The following is a 23,833-nucleotide window of genomic DNA, read 5'->3' as shown; positions in this document are numbered from 1 at the left end:
ACAGTAGAAATTAGATAGGAAATTACTTTAGGCTCGCACGATCCAACTACGCACAAAGATTCCAGAAAATATTAAAGGAACAGATTTTACACGTCGAGGAATACGTTTCGCACTGTTACGATCATTTTCGGGAAGCTTTCGTAGAAACAAGGCGAGAGACGCTTTTTCAATGTGAACTCGTTCAAATATAACTTCGGCGGTCTGCAGATATTAAACAAGATAACAATCGTTCCCTGATACTCTTTACCACGTTTCCTTCTCGAAAAGAAGAATACTGCGCATTTATAATGAGCCATCGCAAAGAAGTAAATTTTTCTCGAAAATCCAAAGTCAGACCTCGACGGTGGACGTCATCGCTCCGATAATCGCAGCATCCGTCAAGATCGCGAGAAAGTGTATTCGACGAAGATGCACGAGATCCAGTCTCTCGATAACGCGAGATTAAAATCATAAATTTAATCTACTATGATAGAATTTCCATTAGCCAAAACATCCTCAATTCTTCGATAGAAACAAACAGAAAAGATATCGAAACAATTTCGCTTTAGGACGATTACTTTCGAGATCGAAATTTCTTATTTAACGTAACGCAAGGTAATAAACGCTTTATCGAAGGATCGCATCATCTTTCATAGCTCGAATCTTCAAGCCTTCTAACACGTCATTTGTCTCTCTATCTCTCTATCTATCTTTCTCTCCCACTCTCTCTCTCTCTCTCTCTCTCTCTCTCCCTCTCTGTCTCTTTACTCACCTTGTAATCTATTTCGAGGCCTCCCCCACCCGTTCCTTACCGATCCCACCAACTTTCTCTATCTTTTCTTCTATCTGTGGATTTTGTCTGTCTCTGTGTAACCGTATGGCGTTTGGTGCTGTGTTCTGTGCATGCCATCCCAGGACGCAAGCCGGACGGTCCCCGCCTTCGCCGAAGCGTCAAAGAGCCGCGCAACCCTATGAGTATAAGTATTTATATTAATCTGTAGGTATACACAATACTACAGATATGATTTGTACGAAGGCACGAAGAAGCTTTCGACCTTTGTCGTCGTTGTTACGCGTTCTTGCGAACGAATCTCGAACGATCGGTTCGAAAGAGAACCGTAATATCGTGATAACTATCCATCCATTTCTTACACATCTTTATTTTGAAAGCTTGTCCAATACAATTGTAATATATATCCACATGTTCCTTTTTTATGCGAACTATCGTTCACATTGAACACCATACGCATAAAGTATACGTATATTTATCGATAAAAAAAAAAGTGAGCTTGATTCGTTCGGTGTCTCATTGTAATCACGGTTTTGATGGAAAACACCTTCGTTCTGTAGTTCGTCAAGGACGAAAGAAAAAAGGAAGGAAAAAAACAATAATCTTGAGTTCGATAATTATATAAAGATCGATATATATGATAATTATATGAAGGATCGAAAAAAGGATCGACCGCCGATCGATCGCTCGATCTATCAGATGACTCTTCGAACGGAAGATGTTTCTGATAATGCTTTAGATTAGATGTTTTTAACGAATTGCTTATACGGCTGTTTTTAGACCGAGGCCTTAGCTAAGGGAACTTCCTCGCAATATTCTGATTAACGAGAGGTCATTATGGTGGAAAAAGAGAACGCACGTACCTGTTTGTAGTTCGTTATTAGTCATTTATCTTATGAAAGAAGAGAAACAAGGAGAGAAGGCAAAAAATCGCGTATTTCGCGGCATGAAAGAACAATTCATTCGTTTCGGTCAAAGAGAATATTTTCGCAGAAGGTGTTTGTGTGTACGCCTTTTAATGCCTTCTTATCCAAAAACAGACATATTTTTCTATTAATGATGACGAGAATATCCGATTGATCTAGACGATCGATGGCTATATCACTTTCGTTGTAGGTTACGATTAAATCGCAAGAGTAACAAAGACAAAAAGAGTATCTATGTATTTTACTCTCTATGATGAGATTATTGAGAATTGAAGTGTTTATATATACATATATATGTGTGTGTGTGTGTGTCTATATAATGTGTACATATGTACATATATGTATGTATATATGTATATATGTACGTATATATGTATGTATGTATGTATAAATACTGGACATTTCCTTTTGGAGACAAAACGTAACGAAATGCCCTCCGATTTATTTTTCCGCACGAAAAAAGAGAGAACGGAGAGGTCTCAGTGGAGAACTAAATAATATTTTAGAGACTGTTGTCCAGAATATATAATAATAAAAATAATAATAATAATAATATGAAAGATGTTAAACGAATATAAACGAGTGTCTGTATTTTATGTCTAGATGAATGTAATAACGTATTAAATAGTTTTACGAAAGAAGTAAAATCGAAAAATCTACAAAGTATTACAGGGCCATAATTCGTTCGATTAGTTCAACTTTATTAAGAGTAATTAATCAAAGTAGACATTCGTTTCATCATCTCGTTCGTTTATCTTTTTGAACGAAAATAATAAGAAAGAGAGAAAAAAGAAAAGAATACGAATGCAAACATTTAAAAGTTCATTGAACACGACGATCGTAATACATGCGCGCGAGCACACATACACAAATAATGAACACAAATAATAAAAAAGAAAGAATTTCGAGGCGAGCACAAAGAAATGGGAGACGGGTGCATACGTACAGATACGATTTCATTATTCTTACGTTCGTTAATTAAATTAAATTAAATTAAATTAAATTACATTACATTAAATGAAATCAAGGAGAAAGTTAAAAGGTAAGGAGGAGTGGCGCGCGGTGTGGAGGCGGGGACCAATTTTTTAACCGTACTTAAAATTCTTTTTTTCTATCTGTCTGTCTGTCTATTTGTCTCTCTCTCTCTCTCTCTCTCTCTCTCCTCCCTCCCTTACTTCCTCCTCCTCCCTCTCTCTCTCTCTCTCTCTTCCTTTATCTCTTTCTTTTTTACTATTTCACTCTTCTTTCGACGTTCTTTACGACTTTCTCTCCCGACCTTTTACATTACTATTTCGTCGTTCTTCTTGCACGAGACAACCACTTCCGAGACACACGTTCGATCACTTCTCCTATCGTAAAGTCATATTCAATGATCATTGCACTTGTGTTGATATCATTGTTATCGTTGAATGATTTCAATCGATATAACGAAAACGAAAAGGAGAAGACCTCAAATAAATCTCTAACCCTCCACCTCCACGCCGCTTGTTTTTCCTGTTTTTTAAATCAGAGACATTATTTTTCTAACGCGTTGCTTTTACTACTATTACTACTACTATTATTATTACAACTGCTACTACTACTGGTACTACTGATACTACTGATACTACTACTGTTATTATTATTATTTCTAATATTATAATGCGTAAAGCAACTCGATGGAATTTACGACGTGCCAACTAACTTTTTTAATAAAACGCAACGAAAATGACAAAGTACGCGAGTAATACGTTCCGACGGATTAATAAAGATTGGTCCTACTTGTCGAGGCCTATATTCCTATACTACATATGTATCTAACCCGCATTTCACCCTTTTGGACGATAATCAAAACGTGCGAAGGATAAAACAAATCAATTTCGCATTCTTACACGAACCTTTCATTCCTTTCACCGATTTTCTGACACCTGCACGAAATGTTTCTGCGTTTTACTATTACATTTTTAAAATCGATCGTAACGTTTATCGGTATAGTTGTTCGTAAGCCACGTTGAACCTTTCCGATGCATAAAGTAACAAAAATATTCGTTTAGTTCTCATAAATTTGTGTTGCACTTGTATATATCGAAAGAAAAGAAACCGGTCAATTTTTCGGAAAGTAAAAATAGAAGAAATAATGGAACGCGATAAAAATTCAATTGACGGTAGATTCAACGTGGCAAATCTAACTCGTAAAACAAACACGGTCGTGCCTAAAGAATGTATGCGCATAGGACGACGACCAAGAGTAGGGCAGCGTTGATCGATAGTAAAAATACAATAAGAAAAAAGTGCTCGAAAAAAGAAGACAGAGAAGAAAAAAAAAAGCAGAACGCGAGAAGAGAAAAATCGAAAAAAATTAAAAGAAAAACTCTTTTCAATTTGCAATGATTTTCCTCTCAGCCGAAGGGTTTGCGAGTTTCCAAAACGGAAAAACTTTGAAAAAGTTCTCCACGTTGATGACGATGTAACTGTACGAAGATTTACTCAAGTGCCAAAGTTTCTCTCAAAGTGTCTTCACCTTGTAAAATTAATAAGAAATTAATAAGAATTTTTTACTCGTGCGGGTGACAGAATGTATCTGAAAGAAAAAAAAAAAAGAAAAAGAAAAAAAGAAAAAAGAAAGAAAGAAAACAAAAGAAAAAAAAAGAAAGAAAGATCTTTCCTTTGACTTCGATCGAAGCGATATTTTTAATCATTGCGAGCCGCACGAAGAATCCAAAGCGAAACTTTCCACGTCAGCTAAACGTTCCAGATCAACATTTCGCGTACCAATTATAAATCGTGATGATAAATTCACAGAATTTTATTCATCGCACACACAACGATGTTACAAATTGTTGACTCGATGTATTGAATGTATTTATGTATACGATGTGTCAGTTTATGTTATTAAGGGACAGATTAAAGTATATCGACCGTACGCCGAGAATTTAATTTCATGAAACTTCGAAATCCTAACGTCGTTAGTAATACGAGATCGTTATCGTTTGAATCCGATCTCCTACTCGAAAAGAGACGATAAGCGTAAGCCTGGCTGAAAGAAGGAGTAGAAACGACGGTTTGTTCTTTACTCGAAAAATAATACCGCTTATATATTCTCGACTTTGTGTAAACCTTACGCACGTGCTTTTGAATTGGAAAGCTCCGCATTGTTACGTGATCGTTGTTAGAAAGGATTGTGCCAAAACGTACTTTACGCAAGAAAGTACCATCGGTTGATCGAGCCTTGACTGTGTTCCAAGAAAGTCAAAGAACAATCGGGAGGAGACGAGTCCCTGCTCATGTTTCTAATGTATATCGACTAAAGAAATCGTTTCTTCCTTCCTTACCTCAAAGTCAAACAAAAATTTCCACGAAAAGGATATAAAATCGATCGCTTGATTAACCTCGCGCGAGAATCGGGACCGTTCGATGAAAATATGATACGAAGGGAAACGAGACACCCGAGAATACGATCTACAAAATAACGCGAGTAATTTGTCATAACGTTTTGGTCTATGAATATCAATGTACTTTGGGGGTCAAAATATCGCGGGTGTAAAACACTGTAGATTAATTAAGCTAATTAACATCCGCTTCGTTGCGCTTGCAATGGCAGCGAAATCGTAACTTACGGTTTAAATGTAAAAAAAAAAACAAAAAAAAAAGAAAGAGAGAAAGGAAAAAGATGGCAACGATCTCGCAAAGTCGAACGATCGAATCTGACCATGAAAAATACGTTAAAGAGGAGAACAGCTGTGAACTTTTCATTTCTTCTTCTTCTTCTTCTTCTTCTTCTCATTCCTCGTCTTACCTAGAAAGGTACGAATTAATGAATCATGAAAATCATTACGACTTTATTCGCGTGCCAAAAGCGTGAATCAGCCGATGCGAATTGCAGTTTTGTTTTTATATCGTCCGCAGTACCGAAGATATTTCCGGAGGGAATCGCGACATCCGAGGAAGTCGTAAATTTGATAAAAACGCGAATAAAGCTTGGATATCTCCGATATTCCCGGCTGATAAATAAACATAGATCTTGGAAAAAATATTGAAAACGTTCGATGCGTTTGAACGAGCTCGAGCTTGGGGATGATTCTATTAATTATTACGCGCTATAATTGCGGCTCGTAGAAACAGAGATAAACGTTAACGACACGTTAATTTACGAAATTAACGAAACATGAGGCGTACGAGATCGTAATAAACTTAAATAAGGACTCTCGCGAGTATAATTATATCTCGAGTGAAACAGGAAACGTCCTGTACGACGAATTGAACGACTTGAAAAGTTTCGAGATAATAACTTAAATATCGGATAAGAAAAAAAAGAGAAAGGAATTGTCGTTGGATAGAATGAGAATAGAACAGAGACTTGGGGGTAATATTTCAAAATTCGCGATGAATCGATAAAGAAAGAAAGAAAGAAAGAAAGAAAAAGGAAGAAGAAAAGAAACAAGCTGGCAATCGTGATCGAAGAGAAGCAAAGAAACGAAGCGAACGCGTCGCGACGCGTCGAAGTTATTTCGACGCAAAAATAGTGGGGCATCGCTCTATTTCGGTCCGTTGAGCCAGGGCCGATCAGTCTGCGGCCTGGCTTCCCAACCAGGAGGCCGTGGATCCGCATTTTCCAATCGTCTATTCCGCGCTTCAAAAGATTCGTCGTATCTGGATGAGATAAGACAAAGAGTAGATAGACAAATTGAGTACTTGGAATCGAAAAATCGGAGGTTCGATATCGAAGAGACGAGAAAAGACAGAGGATCTAGGGAAGGAGGAGAAAGAAAAGTAACGATACCGAAGAACCTTGGAGAAGAACCTTGGTGACGCAGTAATATAAAAAGAAAAAAGAAAATAAATAGATAAATAAATGAAAGAAAGGAACGCAAGAAAAGAAAACAAAATAAAAGAATAAGACGGAAAGATAGAGAGAGAGAGAGAGAGGGAGAGAGAGAGAGAAAAGAAAAGAAAGAAAGTTATTCACGTTGCGGACCTCACTCCTGCGAAACTCTCGAAGCTCGATTTTGAAAAGTTTGCAAAGAGGAGGGGAAAAAAATGTTTTGGTCCGAGCCCGACGAGGAGGAGGAGGCGCTTCTTTGCAGCCCGGCTCTAATGGCCAGGAGGGCGTCCGAGTCCTGGATCGTCGCGCCCCCTGTCGAGGTACGAAAAGGACCGTATCCCTTCGTCCGCCGACTCGACATTTTCTTATTACTATTCTTCATCTTCTATTCCATCTTTCCCACGATTTCTATTTTTCTATACCTCGCTAGAGATCGCGATTATTTCTTGAGCGAAACGTCAATGGCAGCATTAAATTCACGACGAAGGAAAGAAGATAGAATCATTGAGCATCATTGAACGATTTCGATCTTAAAGAACTATGTTTGTCTTCGTTTTTGCTTTTTCTTTTCTCTTCCTTTCTTTTCTTTTTCTTTATTTTTTTATACATAATCGAAATGAGTCGTTCGCTCCAGGAAGGTGAACGTATATTCTCGAATAGATCAACATTTTTGGACGTTCGGCGATCCTCGATCGATAAGAGGAATCCGTTTCGAAGGTCAACGGATTGATGATTTTAGCCGGGCTCGGAGTACTCGACCTTGCACAGCCAATGTTACGTTTATGAGGCCAACTTTGGATTCTGGAATTGTTCCAGACGACCTCTTTTTAACGTCCTCAAGTGTTCCTTTTTTTCTAACACGCTTAAGTGTCTTCGTTCTCAGTCGTAACGTAAATAAACGATTAAAAAAGCAAGATACATATATATATATATAAATAATAAAAAGGAAAAGTAAAAAATCTTATACAACTCTTGAATCAATAATTCTGCTAAATCGTTAGGCGTAATAGTATTAAAATTATAAGATTCCTGTACACGAGCTTCACCTCTCTCTCTTTTTTTTCCGTTTTTCTTTTCCTTTCCAACAGGCGATGCCGGTCGCAGCAATGACCCTTCAACGAAAAAAGTCACTGCCGGATGTGGCCCAGGGTATTCAATTAACAGCAACAGCACCGTTATCAAGGGAAGAAGTTAGTGTTCTAAGTAGTATGAGGAGAGAAGAAATCCGTAGGCAGATCGACGAGAGAGAAAGGCTCAGGGCCAATCCTCTTCTCTACCTGGTCAGTCCTCAGGTCAAAGTAAGTATCTTTCATTTTTTCCTTCCCTTTCCTTCCTTTTCTTTTTCGGGATCCCCAGAACGTTCCCGTTTATTGAAGGAACACGAAAATTCCTTTCTTCAGACGTTAGAGAATAAAATAGATGTCGCATATATTTTTCAAATGTTCGGCAGATTTATTCATTCTGTGTATAGTATTTCGAGTTACAATGTGATTCACGAAAGCATTCGAACGCTAGCTTTTAAAACTATAAATAATAAAAACATTTGTATTTACCTAAAGTTCTGAAAGTAATCTTGCGACTGCTATAAGACACAACTATGTACAGTAAAATTTCGAGCGAATCGAAGAACATTCATAGAACTTATAAAACATTCGTTGCAAGGATATATTGGAACCAAGTCGGGAAAATATTCGAAAGAGATAATTTATTTTATATTAATATTTAGTTGGATCTTCCTTGACTTCGATTATGGACGATGTTGCATATTGTGTTTTTCAATTGTTGTAGGTCGAATAGAATTCTATACTTGTAAAATCTTTTATCGAGTACATATTTCAAAGTGGTATCATAATTTTTTAATCTTTCGCCGATTTTCCCATAGAAATGTTCCATGGGATTAATGTCCGGATTTTGCGAGAGTATATGTAATACATATGGTGTATTAGGCAATAATCATTCTTTTATAATTTTGACAATGCTTGAAGTCATCGTTGTTGGAAATCAAAATTTTCCTATAACTCTAATTTCGTAGCATTTTCTTTTAAATTGTTTTGGAAAATTATATTTAAAATATTATCTTTATATTTATATATTCATTTTTATTTGTAATGCCATCGATAAAAATAAGATTTTCAATATCGTTTGCAGCCCCCGCAACATCACGAAACCATCGCCGTAATTTTTTTTAAGTCAATTTTTAACCTTTACTTCTGAATTGGGTTTTCTCCAAACATAATAAAGTCCATCAAATCCAAATATATTCAATTTGATTTCGTCGCGAAAAATAACTTTATCCTGGAAAGCATTATCTTCATTTATGTATTTTTTTGCAAATTTTGAACGACTCACTTGATTCGTATCGTTAATGAATGGTTTTTTTTTTTTTAATTCTACAACGAAAATCGTTATTGAGTAAAATCTTGAGATATAATTCGAGATCAACATCCTTCTTAAAGTCATTAGGAACCATTTCAGCTAGTTTTGTAGCGGAAGTATTCGGATCTTTTTTTATTTCGCGTATAATAACTTTCTCTTCTCTACTATTTCTTTTATTTGAGCGATTTATATTTCCGTTTGTTCGTAATTCGTAATTGTTCTTCGATTCTTAATTTTTTAATAATATAATTTATTGTAAGTATAAATAATATAATTTTATTGTAAGTATTTGTAATGTTATTGTAAGTAGAATAATTACGATTTAATGTAATTATTATAATACAATTTATTGTAATTGCCTTACTAATTCGGCAATTTGCTTATGATTCTTCATCTTTATGCAATTTTAATATTAATTCACCGTCACATATCTGCGTTTTCGATTTTTGGGTCTCATTGCCATTAAACGAACTAACGTTATTCACAACGAAGAACGAAGCTCACTACAAGATGTCACTACATCGACTAAATCTACCAACGTTTACAGTTTCTCTACAAAAACAGCTTGATCTCTAGGCGTTCGAATACCTCTATTGTTCGAGCCTGTTTCAATAAATCTTTGTAGCGAATGTTTCACAACTTTAATAAATATTATTCGATTTATTTCAAATTTCGTACATTCAAAATTTCGTAATCGTATTGTATAGTAATTCCAAGATTACTTTCAGAATTTAAGTCAAACATGTGTATTTTTATTGTTTAAAATTTTAATACCGAACCTCCGAATACTTTCGCGAGCCACTGTATATATTTATCAAAAATTGTTATTGTTAAAATGCAAAGGCATAATTCTTCTGAAATTTCTCGTTATCTCAAGATCTTGAAGAAAATTAATAAGAAGAAAATTAAAGTGCATTTTATTACGAGCATTGACTCTTATTAAAACCAAATGTTAATTAACTTCATAACCCAACATCTCGCAAGATGCATAACTGCATACTTCCGAGAGAGGCACAACAGCGTGTATATAACAAATCGGCATAATCTATATACTAACTATAGCGATGTATATATATATATAATACTTAATGTTAATTATACCGATATATAATCGAAAAATAATACTCATGTATATCAGTATAATCGTATTCATACTATGCGTCGCGAAGCATAAGAATGTGATAATTAAGAACGTTCAAAGAGGACGAGCAGGTTTAGTTAACTGTAAAATAGAATCTGAGATACAGAAAATCGTTTCTTATCCAAATTATCACGACGATATTCCGAATAGTTTTGTAAACAAATAAAAGGTCATAATCTGCTTAGCAGAGAGAAAGAAAAATAAGAGAGACAGAAAGAAAGAGAGAGAAAGAGAGAGAGAGAGAGGAGGGAGACAGAAAGAGAGACAGAGAGAAAAGACGAGAGTCATTTTATCGAAATCACTAACCGTGGTCCGATATAAACGGAAATGACGTGAGACAGTGAGGAGTATATCGGAACAAAGTTAATCAGAAATTGTACACACACACGCGCGCACGGACACACATGTATATGCATAATAAAAAAATGATCATCAATTTAGACGTGTCACTCGCGCAAAGACTTTTCTAGCATTCGTTATGTTTCAATTTAGAGTACAGTAAAGAAAAAGTAGAAGAGTGAAAAAGAGAGAGAGAGAGAGAGAGAGACAGAACGATCAGTAACAACAATAGCAGGCTTAAAACTCAAAGAGTTCTGGAATGGAAATGACGCAAGATTGTGAAAGGAAGAGTAACGTTAATCCGATTTCTCGAACGTTTTGTGTTTCGATTTCGAATCGGTGTATGCAAGTACGTGAAAGACCAGTCGAAGGATGTAATTTGTCAATTAACGTCAGTTATTCACGTAACTAGATTCAATCTTGTTGCCAAGTCTCGAGAATAATTCTAGAATCAGATCAGGAATAAGTTCTTATTTTGAATTCCTCCAAAGTCAAATCGATCGATTCTATTTTTTGCAAATTTCGTAATCGATATCGAGTAGTCGATAGGCGGCTGATCTTATTCTTTTTTTTCGATTAATCGATTTAAATTATTTATTAAATTATTATTTGTTAAAATTCGAAGTAAAAAAATGAAATATCAAGGTACATCCGTTCGTTGAATTCGATTGCGTTGACTGCAGGATGTTTACTTCGTTCGTCGTCACTTCCAAGTGTTTTTATTAGTATAACATTTAACGAGTCTCACGTAGATCTATAGGCATATAGCCTACAAGGCTATCGTCGAACTCGTTCGAGCTAATGCAAACATAGGCTCGACCGTGCGAATTCTTTCGTGAAAAAGACGGCCTCATTTTTACCCATGAATGTAACAATGGTAATAATGATTAATTACACACACTTGGACAGAAAGAAAAAGAAATTCTATTACGCGTAATATCCGAATGTTTTTTCGGATAAAACGGAGTAAGACGGAAAGTAATCGAACGACGATAAAAAATTTCGTCTGGCGTAATAGAGATAAATAAAAAGGCGAGTGTACTCTCGTATGTATAACGTTTATTCAGCGAGATAACTTTGCGTATAAACAATGATGTGTCACGAATCATATACGACTCGTTTAAGGACGAAATAAAAATTACAAGGCCGTTGTATACGTACATGTATATATATATATATATATATATATATATATATATATATGCGTATACACATACGTATACATATATGTTCATTACGTTATTCTCGGTCGTTGACCCTCAACCAATATTCTGCATTAACTCAAAGTATCGCAAACCATGCCATTAAATAACGTTGCTTTACGTATATTTGTGTGTGTGTGTGTGTGTGTTACATGTTGCATCTGAAAAGCAGTGAGTCATAAAGAGTGTCGTAGTCGGTGGAAGGAATATCCTTGTCATATCGAAACCAAGGCCTGCTTATGCCTCTTTGTCTACCGATGCAATAACGAACTGTTCACATAGAAACGTTAGAAACTTTACTCCCGATCCTCAGAGAATACATTTCATATAACAATATCATATCGCGCTATATATTTCATGAAAATAATAACGCCGAGGAAATTTTGATTTCGATAATCCACATGATAATGAAAGAGTTAAAAATAACAAAAAATAAAACATCTTACCACATGATCGATCAAACTCATTTGACATTAAACATTTTGCAGGACTGGTTCTCCCGGCAACAGCTGGTAATGCTGGTGCTCTTCATCAACATATCCTTAGCCCTGATGTTCTTCAAGTTGCTGACGTAGCAGCCAGCCAATGATCGGGTTCACGGACTCGTGGTAGACGTGACCTGAGACCTCAGGGTGTCTCGAGACGCTCTGGGTCGTCAAACGTGGCATAAATTTCTCGAGAGAAAGGAAATATCAAGAAAGGATGGTAAGGTACGATGCCACACACCTGACCGTTGAAAACGGCTTTTTCGAACGACCGAGAAAGAGAGACAAAAAGAGAGAAAGGGAGAGAGAGAGAGAAGAAGAAGAGAAAGGTTGAAGGGTACGAGGAAGGAGAATCCCACGTCCGTGTCCTTGAGGAGGAACGATTTCGAGAAAGAGTTTCGTCGTGGGACCTGCTTTAGACGAAGAAAGAAAGGAAAAACAAAAAAAAATTAATAAAAACAAAATATTAATGGATGATTTTGCGGTGTATAAGATTGTCGTCTAGTTGGTTAAAAAAGAAAAAAAAAAGAAAAAAAGGGAAAAAAAATTTTACAGAAACGAGATTAAATAACGATAAGAGAAACAAATTCCGGGATTATTATTTTTAAACCCGGTGGAAATTTTGAAGACGAGGTCCAGATTTCAAGCGAAAGATTGATTAAATACATATATACATATATATATATATGTATGTATGTACATATGTATGTATATAAAGAAAAAAAGGATGAAAGGAGAAATAATAGAGAGAGAAAAAAGTATATTATAATTTATCAGGCGCGCATCACAACTAAAAGGAAATAATCGATTTGATTTAGAAAATGGGTCGTCGACGACCCGGCGCCCCTTTATCATACCTATTTTTACACCGATATTTTAATAAGACTACTACTACAATTACTTAATATTTACTACAACTACTACTTCTAATTGTAAGAGTAGCTCGAGTCTTGTTTATAGTTAAGCCGAATTAAAGCGGCCGAACCATTATGCGCACACGAATTCCTCCTTCATTAGTTAATTATTATATATACATCGTCGTTTTTTTTTGTTTTCCTTATCAAACGATCGACTTGATGGCGAGATATTGGCTAGAATTAAATCTCGGGACGATCGTCTTGTATGTATGTATGTATGCGTACGTATCAATTTTGAAACATACAATGAATCGATTCGAACGATAGAATTCATTTTAAGGAAGAACGAAATAGACGTTCCTATAGTTAACGAACAAAAATTGTTTCATCGATCGATGAAAAAAAAAAAAGAAAAAAAACAAGAGAAAAGAAAGGAGAAAGAAAATGTGCCAGTGATTTTGGAAGTTAACGGGAAAGATTTTATCGAATGAGAAAAATTTTTTCGGAGACACGCAATTAAATTTTGCAGCGTAATTTTTATGAGAGATAAAGAAAAGGATTCTTATTATTATCACTATTATTATTACCATTATTATTATTACCATTATCATTATTACTATCAAGAGCGAGGTCTAACAATGAAAAATATTTTTACAGCAAAATGTTCCGAGTTTTTGAGCTAAACAAAGACGAACGAACAGTGAAGAGCTTTCAAAAGGCGTCATATCTTTTTTAAAAAAGGACGTACATACGAACATGTTTTTCTATCGCGTAGCTTTGCTAGATAAACGGTCGGTCGTATACGACACGATCGGAGAGTGTGTAATTGGAAGAAATAGATAATTTAGCGAGACGCGTTTTCAAGTTTAGGCGAGACGCGTTTTCACGAGTTTAGAAATCTTTTGTAAAAATAAAAAAAAGAAGAGAACGAAGATGAGAACACACGCTCCGAATCGTCACGAGCTATTTGTAACTTTTTCCGTGGCGTCGAGCTGATTCTTAATGGATTGATCTACGACTCGAATACATTGATAATATTCGTGAACGTAGCTTGGACATATAGAAGCGACGCTGATTTCACAAAGCGTTCGCATAATTTGCGTCGTTGAATCGCTGGCGAAACTGGCGAAAGAAGAAGACGAAAAGAAAGGAAAAGAAAATTAGGAAGAAAGAGCAACGACGAAAAGAAAGAGAGAAAGAGAAATATTATTCTGCTTCTTTTTCCTGACAAAACGTTATACACCGGTGCGATTGTCCATCGTAAATTGAACGTATGTAAATTGTTCGAAACGCGAAACTTCCTAGGCGAAATAGCGTTAAAAATATAAATAGAATCTATAGCTCGACGATACGCGTATCTGATTGTTCACATCTCGGACGGAACGAAAAACGAGAGGAGTATTAAAAGAAAAAACAGAGAGAGAGAGAGAGAGAGAGATGTTATTAATTGCTAAGCTGATAGATAGTCGAGCTCAGGTAGGTTTCGTGATTAATATCTCGTAGACATGTCCGCCGATTTACCATCGGATATTCAAATAGTCAAATTCGAAATAGAATTAATTTGTTATCGTGCGGAGCGTTTGAGAATTGTACTTGAGTATTCAAGTCGAATTGATGACCTCGATAGCAAAAGAAGAAGAGAAAAAAAATAAAAGAAAGAAAGAAAGAAAGAAAAGAAAAAGAAAGAAGAAGTATCGAGTTCTCTCTATATTGAAGAATGAAGATAAATAATTTACGCACCGTAATTTTTTGTAACCAATGATAAATATACTCGAGTTACTTCAAAAGATGCTCCGTGCTCTCGCAGTGATATTATATAAGAGAAAATGTACGACAGCAATGTTGTCTCTCTTTTGTACGACATTCGAAATTATTTGAGAATGTCGATTACGGAAATTCCTTCTTCCCATTCTCGAGCGATTGCATTTTTCCAGCCTCGAGTATAGCTGAAATGTCGGAAGATACATTTGTAAATAAAAAAGAAAGAAGGAAGCAAAAGAAAACGTATACCGTATCCGTTCAATCGTGCTCGTACTTTTATCGATCTATCGATCTTTCCACGAAGTGTCTTAAGAAAAATCTTTGTTGGAGCCTTCGACGAATCTAACGAGCATATAAAGAAGAATCTAAATGCGCATAAAGAAGAATTTAATGTGCTAATACGTTGGAAGATCTACATTGGACGATACCCGACACATGTTCGTCGACTTTCTTAAAAAAAGAGGAAACGCAAAGTAACGAAACGTAAGAGAGAGAGAGAGAGAGAGAGTAAACAATGCTGAAACATAACAATACAGAAAATGGATAGATATTCGATAGTAATCTCAAGATTAGTATAATTTCGCGAGAATAATCTCGTTTTGCCAAGACGAGCACGTAAAACGGAACGTTTTGGAGTTAAGGGAATTTCAATTCGTAAAACATAATAGAATATTTTCGATGGTATAGCTTTTAATGTAAGCGCTAATGAAGTTGTCATTTTTTAAATGAAAAAAAAAAAAATACAGGTGAGAATGAGGAAAAAGAAAAAAAAGGGAACGTGGAGAAAACAAGATCTTGTTTTTCTTTTTTCCGAATGCGTCGAGCTCCAATGTCTCTACGAATTTGTTAATCTAAGAAAAAAAAAAGAAAAAAAAAAGTATCTGGGAACACGAATATTGATAGGGATGCTGAAAGAGATATAAAGAAAGGGAGTTAACACATGTGTGTGTGGATGTTTGTGAAAGTAAAATTAATTAATGAAAGGCGTGTATATTCATAATTGGAATACGATTCGAAGAATTTTCTTTTTTTCCTTACAAAACCGCGTTGATGCATACACACATATACATATTCGTAAATATATATATATATTTATATTTATATATGTATATATATATATTTATATATGTGTATATATGTATATATATATATATATATATATGTATTTACCTACACACCTATGTACGAGCACAAACATCACTCATCATGTGCCGAATCTTGTATTGTGTATATATATATATATATATATATATACACACACTCACACATATAATACTATAATATATATATATATATACATACATATATATATATTATAAATATATATATATATATAATTAGCTAATAATACCAGAAACAACAGCTATACAATTTTTATCGATGAGGATGCGTATGTATTGCGTGCATTAGCGTGTGTGTAAAAGAGAGAGAGAGAGAGAGAGAGAAATTCACGAGAAACGAACAAACCAGAACCATTGTAGGCGTTATATCGTTACTCAGTTTCGTTACAAAAGAGCCATATCACGAATCAAAGGAAATTTTACTATTGTATGTACATGTATAGGTTTATCTCGATTGAATATGAAGAAAATTGATTTGGCTATTTACTTGCTATATCAAATCTTTATATATATAATTATATTTATATAAAATATAATATATATACATACACAGACACACATTAAAAGCATATGTATATTTTACTTGTTATGACTCTGACTATTATCGCAGTTAGTATATCTCGTTATTATTGTATATTACCATTATTACGATTAATTATTACCATTATTATTGATTATTATGATTATTAATTACCACTACCACCAACAAAATCATTATCATCATCATCGTGTAAAAGGCGACGGTGGCGAGTATAATTAAAAAGAAAATTTTGGTACCTCTAGACGAAGTAAAAAAAAGAGATAGAAGAAAAAAAACAAATAAACGAATGAAAAAAAAAGAGACAGAACGGGAATAAAAATAACGAAACATAAAATGCGAATCGGACCGAATGGTCCACTGACAATTGTTGATTTGCAAGAGCAGTGATTCAATAAACTTGTATCATGACTGATCCGTTGCGTTCGCTCATTGATCCGTGCACGATCAAGACGAAAGGAAAAAAATCAAGGTCGAATGATAAAGTCTCGCGTTTCGCATGACGAAACGTAGACTTAATTACAACAGCTTTGATTGGATGCGCGCGCGCGTTTCAAACACAGGAAACCACAATTGAATCGATTTCCAACAGGCGTTGTTTCGTTTCTAATTTCCTTTTCGTCTTAAACGTAACACGTTTACTCATAATTATAAATGCGTAACAAGAAACTTGCTACACAGAAGAATGTACTAAAAAGAGAGAAAAAAAAAAGAGAAAAAAAGAACAAATTAATGAAACATGACAAATAGAGAATAAACAAAAGAGATGTCTTCTTTGTTTTATACAATCAATTTCTTCGCACTTCGCTTTCACTCCTAAAGAAAAATTTCACTATTCGAAATAATCCGGTCTATGACTGTCAAAAGAGAACGTGATATAAAATCGTAAATAAAATTGACTAAACCAAACCACAATGAATTTAACGAAACTATATGTTAACTGATTTGCACGTATTTCAGACGTGTTTCAATTCAATGAATTAGCATGATAATTAACAGCGCTTGAGTATAAAAAAAATTATTTTCAAACAGATGCCTTTTGTCAGCCGACCTCTATGTTTTTTTTTCGCTTTTGACGTCTACGCACATGTATTCACGTACGTATAGATGTATGTACGCATTCGTGATCAAATGTTTATTATCGACGGCTTAAAATCTCGAAGAAACGTGTAAGTACTGCGTTATCTGAAAGTCACTCGCGGATAAAAGAAAGAAAGAAAGAAATAAAAAAAAAGAATTAAGAGAGAGAGAGAGAGAAAAAAGAAAGAAAGATGAAAAATACCTCGAAAGCTATTATCTTTTTATCGCTACAATATGTTGCTCGACGAGAGATAATGCAATGTGATGAAAGAAAAAATATATTCTAATTTTAGTCGATGAGTATAATACTTGAGGACAAACGGTGACATTAATTCGTTATTGGCGAGGTGCAATAATTATAACAGAGCACGTAGATACTAAGTATTTCGGAAGAAGAATAAAAGAGAGAGAGAAAGGGAGATCAAGCGAGTAATTCAACATCTGCACGTTATCGGAAACTTCCTTGATTTATTATCGTTGAGAATCGTTGTCTACTGTACTCCAAAGATTTCTTATTTTTTCACAGTTTTCACATTATTTACCATGCCATTTATACGTATACACATATTTTCCATTTAAAAATAAAACGTCTTGTATAATTAATCTTGTTCGTTTGTCAAAGATTTGTCAAAGCGACGAGAAAATTTTCGTTATTTATTTTAAACGAGAAAGAAGAGAAGGAAGCAGCCACGAGCTCTCCTTATGACTATAATTTACAAAATACGAGAGTAATAATATCATAGAACATAGGAGAGGAGTTTTCTCTGGTCTTACGTATCCCAGTAAGTCTGCTCTATTCTCAGATCCGTCTTTCGGTCCAAAAATACACACACATACCCACGAACATATTGAATATATAAACTCTTCTCTAAGCCTTCTATTTCTCTTCTGTGAGATCGACATTCTGCGATTCGTGATAGTATGCTTTTCCTTGAGAACGATTCGTTGATTAACGACTACATGCTTTATTTGACCTTTTTCTTTTTATTTCTACGTTTCACAATTATTTTACTTTATCGCGTAACATACAATTCATCTTGACGAATAACCGAATACAACGGGCTACGGGTGTGTATATATTCGAACATATTAGTATGTATTTGGGAGTTCTTTTAAATGTCTCTGAAATTTTTGAAGTCGGACATCACGACGAGAAACGAACGACGACGACGACTCGCTCTTATCACGACACGCATCGATCGACAAGATTCATTGCTGTCTCTTTTTATCTCGTCAAAAGTCACGACAAAGAAAATCATATTTCAAAGCCGAATGTCAAGGACGTCTTTGCGTATACAGAAACAAAGAAAGAGAGAGACGGAGAAAGAAAAAGTAAAATTTAATCAAATCCCCCAACGATAAAATTGATTCTAATGCCGGTCTTCAAATTGAGTTTAGTCACGATCAAAAAGAAAGATCGATCGCTCGAAGTTGATTACATTAGCCTTTATCAAATTTTATTCGAAAACGTATCTTTCAACGTATCTCATTCGAAATAATGACATCATTAAAATTATCGTATACGCTTAACCATCTCATTTGAATAGAATTAATTGCAGAGAAGTATTTCAGACTCAAAAAAAAAAAAGAAAGGAAAGAAAAACGTTGCGTGTAACGCGATGCAACTTATTATCAGTATTATTTTTCCGCCTTTAATAAATTCACTACCATGAAAATCATCTTTAGGATGTCGTCGAAATTATATAGAAAAGGATGATAAAAGGAACGGCCGATAACCCAAGTTATCGTGTACGTGTACGTACGTACGTACGTAAGTACGAATGTGTGCGAACGCGTCCGTGTATAGAACGTCGATTCCTAATGCCTCACCACATTGGCGTAAGGCGAGAATGTAAATAACGGATCGCGAAATCGAACTGTTTAGATATTTCGTGCCTCGATTCAGCGATATATCGACTTCGGAATTAGTTAAACGTGAGGGTTTTATATTCATCGCTGAAAAGGTAACCGTTAGAACCTAACGGAATTAAAGAGTATCGTTTTGCAATAAATCATCGTTAAACAATAAAATTTACAAAATTTGAGAATGGATAAAATCCAGAAAGAGAACAGAAATGTTGTTTATATATTCAATGAAAAAACGAATGTCTAATCGACATACATACTCGTTCAACGTGTTACTTCATCAACAAAGAATAACAAATATGCAAGTATTCTATTAACTACTCGATCGAGTACTCCGTTGTAAAAATTCCAAAGGAAATCAATTTCAACAGAAATGTATCTAGCTCTAATTAATTAATCCTAATCTATAGATATTATTCGAATACACGTTAAGAATACATCAAAGAGATCAAGTAACCGTGGCGTGAAGATCGCGTAATATCGATCATTGAAAACAACGCGAGTCAAGAAAAAGTATTGTATTCGAATTTGCAGGAGGGAGAAGAGAAAAAAGAGAAAAAGACAAGAGAAAAAAGGGTTAAATCGTTTTAACGACTGGAAGGCGGTCGTTCGATCAATTAAGGCGTTACGCCAGTGGTCTATCTTGTACCGTACTGAACTATACATATTACTACACGAGAGGCACGCACGACGTGCACGTGCGTGAGCTGACCTCGCTCTGTCCACGCACCTCCCGCATGTTCCTTCAGCGAATCGCGTATTGCACACAGTTCAGAGTATCGAGAGGGAGAGACGAAGAAAAGTGAGATAGAGATAGAGAGACCTTCGTCGAGATATATACATACGTAAGTATATCAAGTAGATATACATTCCGAGTTCCACGTGCGCGCGAACCTCGCTTTCGTTTCTATCGTGACGTAGAAAACGCTCTCTCTTCTCTCTAATTCATGGCCTCACCATTACTCTTTCTCTTTCTCTTCCTCTCTTTTTCTTTCTTAGATCGAATTTAATCATATTCGATCGTGCTCGAGTGACTCGTGCGCAGAAAACGTGGAAAATTCAACGTGTTCGCGTGCACTTCTGTTATATCGGGCCGATCGATTCTTTCATGAAAGAAGAAATAAAAATACCCCTTTAACAGATGTTAGAAGCTTCCTCGATTTTCTAATGCTTCTAACTCGACGATTCACGAAGCCTAATGTTATCGTAATTTTCTTTTTAAGAGGCTTGTATGCTCGCCTCGTATAATCTCATTATATTTTATCTCTTTACGTATATACACGTGAGATTATTTCGATCTGTTATTATCGTTTCAATCGGATCGATCCTAGGGATAAATAATCGGAATTTTTAAGAAAAAAAGCTTGGAAATATATTTTACACGCGCACATATATATATATATACCTTTATTGTATATAAATGTTTAGCTAAGCTGTCGTTACGTTACATTATTCGCGTTAACGTTACAACACGTGTGGATCCATCGATTCGTTCATATATCATATAACGATGTAACGTCAAAAGTGTTTCGAGTACTCGCGAAAGGAAAGATCCCTAGAGTGCGATTATCGATCAAGGTTCTCGATGAACGGATTTTCACGAGGGGGAAAACGATGATCGTTAATGATCTCCAACCGAGCGAGTATCTCCTAGGGCGAATTGGCTAAAGTGGTATGACCCCAAGTATATCTAATTTTCATTTGTCATGAATTGAAGTTATCTATATTAAAACGTCGCTTCGTCGACGTTGAATTTACGTCGATGACGAAACGATTATCGATTCGACGATTAATAGAAAAAAAAAGGAGAAAATAAAAATGACGAAGGTCATGGATTAGGATTAAATCGTGCCTTTTAAACTATTAAATCATTTCTTTCATTTATCGGAAAACCTCGAGGAACCCGTGAAAAACGGAAAAGGCTGTTGCTTATCGTTTCTGATACCCCGTTGACACCTGACGTATGATGTACTGAAAATTTCAGTGACCTCATCGACTATTAGAGAATCGCAGCGATGACTCATTGTGACAGCAATTTTTCTTTCTTTCTTTCTTTCCGTCTTTCTTTCTTTCTTTGTCCCAGAAGTGATATCCTCGTAATGTTGTACGATTCCTATGGGAATTGTCGCGAGGAATTTAACGAGTTGCTTATCGTTAGATATACGGAAAGCTAATATCACGTACATCACAGACACACACACGCGCGCGTATATATGTATATTTTAATCGTGCTTTAGATCACCCGACTTCGAATTCGACACGCGAGCGGTTTAATGTTAATTAATATACTGAAAACGTTAGCAATGACATTTGATCATCGTTTTTGATCATTTAACCGCGTAGTAGCATTACCTTAATAAAAGGTCGTATGAAAGTTTACTCTCGTGCTCACTCGCACGTACTTGCTTACGCGATTTACGTTCTAGCATCGTCGGAAACGGGGAAAAGTCATTCGATGAAAAATATTTTTTAACAATGCCATCTACGTATAATAATAAATACGTCGCATGTATGTATGTATATATGTAGGCGAGGTGAATTCATCGTAATATTTAAAATTCACAACGCATCGTTTTCACAGACAATTGATCGATAATTCATTCTACGCATGATACGTAAACACGTACCTATATGTATAAGCGAAAAATATTTTTTAAACATATCATTCCTTTCGATGAGAACGAACAAGAATTTTTTTAAATAAATTTTCTACGTTTCTTCCTAAAACCTCCGATATTAAGTTGTGAATACCGAGAAGGGAAAGAACGAGAGAGAGAGAGAGAGAGAGAAAGAAAAAGATACAGTAAAAAAAATAACGATTGATTCATTCGTCTCTCTTTTTTTCTTCTCTCTCTCTCTCTCTCTCGTGTATGTATGTGTTACATCGAGTCTTCTTGTCTATTTATTCGTCACGAGCATCGCACGAAACACGAAAAATAAGCTTCTCGAAAGGAGAGAGCCGATATCGGACTACGATGTTGAATTTTTTTTTTTTTCCTTTTCAATGACAACGAAGACACTGAGCGACGAAGTAAGAACAATTCTGCTTCAATCCAAACAGATCATAAATTAAAATACAATAAATCGTTCCTCTTTGATAACTATTATATTCTATTATTAATCGTACATCGATTTCGAGGTATCCTACCTGGAAGTACTAATAGCTGTAATAAATCTTTGCTCAAGGCGCTTTATAACGATTCTTCTCGGTTTCTTATTACAATTCGCAACGATTAATTATAAATGATTGCATGTTAATTAGCGCTAACGTTGTTTCTCGACGATGCCTATGTGTGAATAACGATAAACGATACGAGAGGAAAAAAGTTGGCATTGTATTCGATCTGTATAGCGTACGCGTGCATTCGTAGTCTTTCTTATCTTCGTGCAATACAAACGAACCAAAAGTCGAAAATGAAGTATTTTGTAGTTTGCTGTTCGGTTGACGAAAATAGAAAAAAAGATAAAGAAATACACAATGAATATTCTTGCTTTGTATTTTCTCATTATCGTCTATCGTCTTAATTCTATATAAGCATACGCGTTAATGAGTAACCTACATTCGTAATCTTTCGTAAAAAAAAATTTACCGAAAAGTTTAAAGACGGTATGCGAACTGCGTATATACACGTATACGCGTGTGTACATACATATATATATATATATATATATAAGACGCAGAAAGTAAATTTTTTTGAAAATATTTTTATCGTCACGATGTTAGGCGTCGCAGACAAAACTAATAAACTTGTTTTGATTATTCGTTCTCGCGTTGTCTTATCTGAAATTTTAACAAGAGCGATGACATCGGATAAGTCGTTACAACTCTCAATTCGAACGTCGGAATCGCACGAGCAACGTTTTGATTATCTCAATTGCGATATCGCGACGCAATTTCACGAGAGCGTCTTTTCGTTCGTTCACCGTAATAAGTGTCAACGCAGCATGATGTAATCAAGTAGGACGTTTACGAATTCAAAATTAGCTTATATTTGCTTGCCATAATATAGGACTGTTTATTTTCTTGGCACGAAATCTTATTTCAAGGTGAACATGATCGATCGATCATAAATACGAGATATAAAAAAAAGCAAAATAGTGAAAAGAAAAACTTTCAAAGCGGTTGATCACTTCGCTTTGAGTCTTAGAATTTTTTTGGAGCACTCTCTCTCTCTCTCTCTCTCTCTCTCTCCCTTTCTGTTTCGAAAATATCGTCTCTGGTCGTATGGTAAACAAATGTGACCAGCTTCGTACCCCAATCGCGAAAATACTTCGCGGCTTTATTAAAATTATCCTAGACTATTTCTCGAAAGAAATTTTATGATTAGTATCGTCTATTTCGAATATCACGAGAATGCTGCGCAAATATCACGTGCACGATTCGAATAAAAATATCAAGGGTAAACGAGTATATAAATTTTTTTCGCTAGCGCGATTTACGAAACGATAATACGCGTCAAGTCCAACGAAACAACGATTGGCAAAATAAGCCACAACAACGTGCGTCGTTGAAAATTTGACGAAAACTTGGCACGCCTTATCGGAAGAAGATGCTAGTTTCTTCAAAACTC

General features: G+C 35.2%; 2 protein-coding genes across 2 annotated transcripts in view; both read left to right on the top strand.

Annotated features, from left to right (window-relative positions):
* The window catches only part of LOC127062263 (junctophilin-1-like), a 31,237-nt gene extending 24,626 nt beyond the window's left edge, over positions 1-6,611 (top strand). Inside the window, exon 11 of the mRNA XM_050990148.1 lies at positions 895-6,611. Within this exon, the coding sequence (XP_050846105.1) occupies positions 895-954 (60 nt within the window). The 3' untranslated portion in view covers positions 955-6,611. The remainder of the gene's footprint in view (positions 1-894) is intronic.
* Positions 6,612-6,668: 57 nt separating this feature from the next.
* On the top strand, positions 6,669-16,731 carry LOC127062270 (uncharacterized). The gene is made up of 3 exons (XM_050990169.1): positions 6,669-6,816; positions 7,585-7,794; positions 12,043-16,731. Exons 1-3 carry the CDS (start codon positions 6,712-6,714, stop codon positions 12,127-12,129), a joined length of 402 nt encoding a protein of 133 aa, XP_050846126.1. The 5' UTR covers positions 6,669-6,711; the 3' UTR covers positions 12,130-16,731.
* The last annotated feature ends 7,102 nt before the right edge of the window (positions 16,732-23,833 follow it).

This window comes from Vespula vulgaris, chromosome 3 (assembly GCF_905475345.1).
Source record: "Vespula vulgaris chromosome 3, iyVesVulg1.1, whole genome shotgun sequence".
Classification (NCBI taxonomy): domain Eukaryota; kingdom Metazoa; phylum Arthropoda; class Insecta; order Hymenoptera; family Vespidae; genus Vespula; species Vespula vulgaris.
The sequence above is the reverse complement of the archived record's forward strand: the minus strand, read 5'-3'. Positions and strand labels throughout refer to the sequence as shown.

Coding starts and splice junctions, on each gene's coding strand:
- LOC127062270 (XM_050990169.1), top strand. CDS start 6,712: ATGTTTTGGTCCGAGCCCGACGAGGAGGAGGAGGCGCTTCTTTGCAGC. Junction 6,817..7,584: donor TCGTCGCGCCCCCTGTCGAG/GTACGAAAAGGA, acceptor CCTTTCCAACAG/GCGATGCCGGTCGCAGCAAT. Junction 7,795..12,042: donor TGGTCAGTCCTCAGGTCAAA/GTAAGTATCTTT, acceptor AACATTTTGCAG/GACTGGTTCTCCCGGCAACA.